The 4,153-nt window shown below is 46.9% G+C and overlaps 1 protein-coding gene across 1 annotated transcript; it reads left to right on the top strand.

Annotated features, from left to right (window-relative positions):
• Window positions 1-531: 531 nt before the first annotated feature.
• Window positions 532-1,491, top strand: LOC101572359 (olfactory receptor 2B2-like). Its single transcript, XM_004628483.1, has one exon. The coding sequence runs from the start codon at window positions 532-534 to the stop codon at window positions 1,489-1,491; it is 960 nt and encodes a 319-aa protein (XP_004628540.1).
• Window positions 1,492-4,153: the final 2,662 nt, after the last annotated feature.

The following is a 4,153-nucleotide window of genomic DNA, read 5'->3' as shown; positions in this document are numbered from 1 at the left end:
TCTTCCTTCCTTCCTTCCTTCCTTCCTTCCTTCCTTCCTTCCTTCCTTCCTCCCTTCCTTCCTCCCTTCCTTCCTATGTATTTGGTACAGGGTCTCTCACTACACAACTCAGACTCGTAGTGACCCTCCTGTTTTCAGCCTCCCCAGTGCTGTCATGACAGGCATGAGACACCACGCCAGGTCTTGGTGGCCAGCTTAGTACTCTTGGGAGCCGGGCCGGTGTGGCACGCGGTACCGGGGCTGGAACCTGGGTCCCTGAGCTTGCCTGCTGACTATCTTGCCCACCCTTCCATCTTTATTTTGAGTCAGGGTCTTACTAAGGTGACCAGACCCTCCTACCTTAGCCTCTCAAGGAGCTGGGGTCTCAGGCATGGGCCAAACATATCTGGTTGTATGAACCTCACTCTTGAAACACTTAGGTACACAGTTTGTAAGTTTATGCAAATCACGAGCAAAATTTTAACAAATAGGTGTTTAACTTCTTGTTTCTCTTTTTTGTACTTTGGGGAACCAAACACTTTATGCTCTACTATGAATTGGATGAATGAGAGCACCCCCCAGGAGTTTGTTCTGTTGGGTTTTTCGGACCGGCCCTGGCTGGCGCTGCCGCTCTTCGTGGTGTTCCTGGTTTCCTATGTCCTCACCATCTTCGGCAATGTGGCCATCATCCTGGTGTCGCGTCTGGACGCCAAGCTGCACACCCCCATGTACTTCTTCCTCACCAACCTCTCACTGCTGGACCTCTGCTACACCACGAGCACCGTGCCCCAGATGCTGGTGAACATCGGCAGCTCCCGGAAGGTGATCAGCTTCGGCGGCTGCGTGGCCCAGCTCTTCATCTTCCTGGCCTTGGGCTCCACCGAGTGTCTCCTCCTGGGCGTCATGTCCTTCGACAGGTTCGTGGCCATCTGCCGGCCTCTGCACTACTCGGTCATCATGCACCACAGGCTGTGCCTGCAGCTGGCGGCGGCGTCCTGGCTCAGCGGCTTCAGCAACTCAGTGCTGCAGTCCACCTGGACCCTGCAGATGCCTCTGTGTGGTCACAGAGAGGTCGACCACTTCTTCTGTGAGGTCCCCGCCCTGCTCAAGTTGTCCTGCGTGGACACCACAGCCAATGAGGCTGAGCTCTTCTTCATCAGCGTGCTCTTCCTTTTGATACCTGTGACCCTAATCCTTATATCTTATGCCTTCATTGTCCGTGCAGTGCTGAGGATGCAGTCAGCGGAAGGTCGGCGCAAGGCCTTTGGGACATGTGGCTCCCACCTAATAGTGGTGACACTGTTTTATGGCACTGCCATCTACATGTACCTGCAGCCACCATCTCCAGCCTCCAAAGACCGAGGAAAGATGGTGTCGCTTTTCTATGGGATCATCACACCCATGCTGAACCCCCTCATCTACACGCTGAGGAACAAAGAGGTAAAAGGGGCTTTCCGGAGGCTGATCGTGAAGGCCTTCATCATGAGAAAACAAGGACTGTCTAAGGGATAGGCGGGCCACACACAAGCTTAGCGGCCTGATTTAGTTCTGAGTTGCTTTCCTCCCACTGCCTTCAGAAGGAATGACTATGGTGATTTCCTACAATACGTCACGGCTGGAGAGCCACTTGCTTTCTATGGAATGAGCTCAGTAACGCACAAGTTCTAAGGATGCTCTTTCGTGTTTAACCTTTAACCAAACTGTTTAACCTCAAAGTCAAAATTCTCAGGCTGGCTGGTTTATATATTTGAGAGCAAGTCTTAGATCTCTTTGAGATTAGAGTGAAAGTACAGGAATCCTTTCCCGAGAAATGAAGCTCCGCACAAGCATACTCACCAAAACTCCACACCACGCCCGCCCCCGTGCCCCACACGCTTTCTCAGATATTTATACATCTAAAAGAAGTCTGCGAAACCGTCTGCAGCTTCCCTCTTCCTAATTACAAAGTCAAGGTGACCATTCACCTCTGTCCACATCAGCACGATCCTAAAATCCGCACTGAATTTTTCCCCCATTTTACCCATGTTTGCTCTTCTCTTGTTTCTGATTTTCATTTCTCTAAAACTGACAACTTGTTCTATGTCACTGAACAAATAAAATTAAAGCTACATTTTTACACTAGCATCAAATGACTTATTTTTGACATTTTTATGATTTTCTCTACTATACATACTTCTGCCTGTAGCACTGAAGACATGTAGCTTAAATCCTAACCAGGGGCCAGGAGATAGTTCAGTAGAATAAGCGCTTGCCTGGCAAGTGCAAGGCCCTGAGTCCAATCCCCGGTTCAGAAAAAAAAAAAAAAAAAAAAATCCTAACCAAGTGCACATCCTACAGTGATAATCCACTGCTTGTCAATGCACCGTCTTGTGCAAGAAGAACAGTTTACTAGCTCCATACAGGTCCTCTGGGGCCGCACAGGCTGTAAGTTATATGCACTCACACAGTCTTTCAGGACTCATCAAAGTGTGAAAGTATTTGTGCATTGCACGAGGCTTATTCCTCTGCTTTTGTGACTCCTGTTTTTGTGACTTGTTGCCCTGTAATTAGCTGCTTCTATACTATCCTTATTGTCACTGTTTTTCTTCCATCAAATGTACCATTAAAAACAGAAAATGCAATTGCAAAAAAAATACAATTAGATTTTTTCTCTGTGAGGCCTCATAATAACAACTCCTTGGGTTTGTTTGGTTTTTGGGACAGTGTCACTATATAGTTCCGGCTGGGCTTGAACTCAGTGTGTGGCCAAGGCTGGCCTCCAACTCAGGTGATCCTTCTGCCTCAGCCTCCTGAGTGCTGGGCCTATGACGAGCACCACCAAGCCGGGCTGCAAGCTTCTGCCTTCGTGCGACCTCACGTGGCCTGGTAGATCGTAAATGTTCAGTGTGCATCACAGTCACCTGGAGGCCTCATAAAATCTCGATTGCTGGGGATCCCTGCTCTGAATTCCTGATTCCATGGGCCTGAGTGGGGACTCGGACTTTGAGCCCCTACAAATTCTCAGGTATGCTCATGTATCTGGGACCAGACCTCACGAACTGCTGTGTGGCCACAGTGGCCAAGCCTGCAGGCCCAGCACTGTGGGGAGGCTGAGACGGGAGGATCACATGTCCAGCCTCCACCTGTGCATGGTAGCAAGACTCTGCTTTAAACGTTAAAAAATGTACAAAGGGCTTGCATGAAGCTCAGGGGTAGGATGCCCCTGGGTGCTGACTGTCAGTACGACCGAAAACAACAAAGGAAAATCCCCACAAGCAACAACAGGAACCTTGCAGTATTAACAGTTAAAATGAAGGTGTTCTGTTGAGTTCCTATCCTCCTTCATTTCTCTTAAGAAGACTTATAAGCAAAGAGAAGATGGGCAAACCACTAAACAAGTGTGGTGAAATGTGACAGGACATTCCTTAGACAATGCATTCTTACATTAGAAAGCGGGTTTTTATCTTAAAAGTCTAAGCAAATGTTGTATCAAATTTCCAGACATACTCCGATGTTATCTTAAAGTCAGTTCCTCTTAATGAATTGTGGGAAAACTTAACAGAGAAACCACAGGGATGGGAATCGAGGTATTTAACATTTTCTTGAATGAACAGCTGATTCAGCGCATTGCATACTAGTCAGTTTTAGTTTGGATTCTCTACAAAATTCTCTATATATTTTCACATCTGTTGTATTTGCTGACGAGTTTAGAATATATTATCTAGTTGCTAGATATGTTAATAAATCTTAATAAATCCTTTCAAATAACTTAGCAAAACAAGGAAAGATAAAGCTTCATGCTGTAGGAACAATCCTCTTCACAATTTACCTGGTTGAAAATTAGCATATGACAATTTCCAGTAAGAGTGATATAAAGTAATGCCTGTTTCTAAAAGAACCTCACGAAGAGGTGGCTTTTCCTGCGAGGCCACTCTCACTGATGAGGGCAGCCACCTGGAAGGAAGTGCCGCGCGCCTTGCAGGCCTGGGCGTGTTGTTCAATCCCTGGGTTTTTCTTGCCCTTATCAGTGATCACAGTAGGTATGTTGTGACACATTTGTTGCCTGAGTAGAATCACTCTAGATGTCTGTATTTTATTCCTATGTAGTGTTCATTATAATTTTTTCAGAACTAGTTTATACAAACTTTAGATATAAATAAGCCAGGCGTGGGGGTGCATGTCTGTCGTCCCAGCA

This window comes from Octodon degus, unplaced genomic scaffold (assembly GCF_000260255.1).
Source record: "Octodon degus isolate 3935 unplaced genomic scaffold, OctDeg1.0 scaffold00023, whole genome shotgun sequence".
NCBI classification, from domain to species: domain Eukaryota; kingdom Metazoa; phylum Chordata; class Mammalia; order Rodentia; family Octodontidae; genus Octodon; species Octodon degus.
This window is presented reverse-complemented; position numbering and strand designations above follow the sequence as displayed.

What these genes read in the sequence shown, in the direction of transcription:
- LOC101572359 (XM_004628483.1), top strand. Translation starts at nt 532, where the DNA reads ATGAATTGGATGAATGAGAGCACCCCCCAGGAGTTTGTTCTGTTGGGT.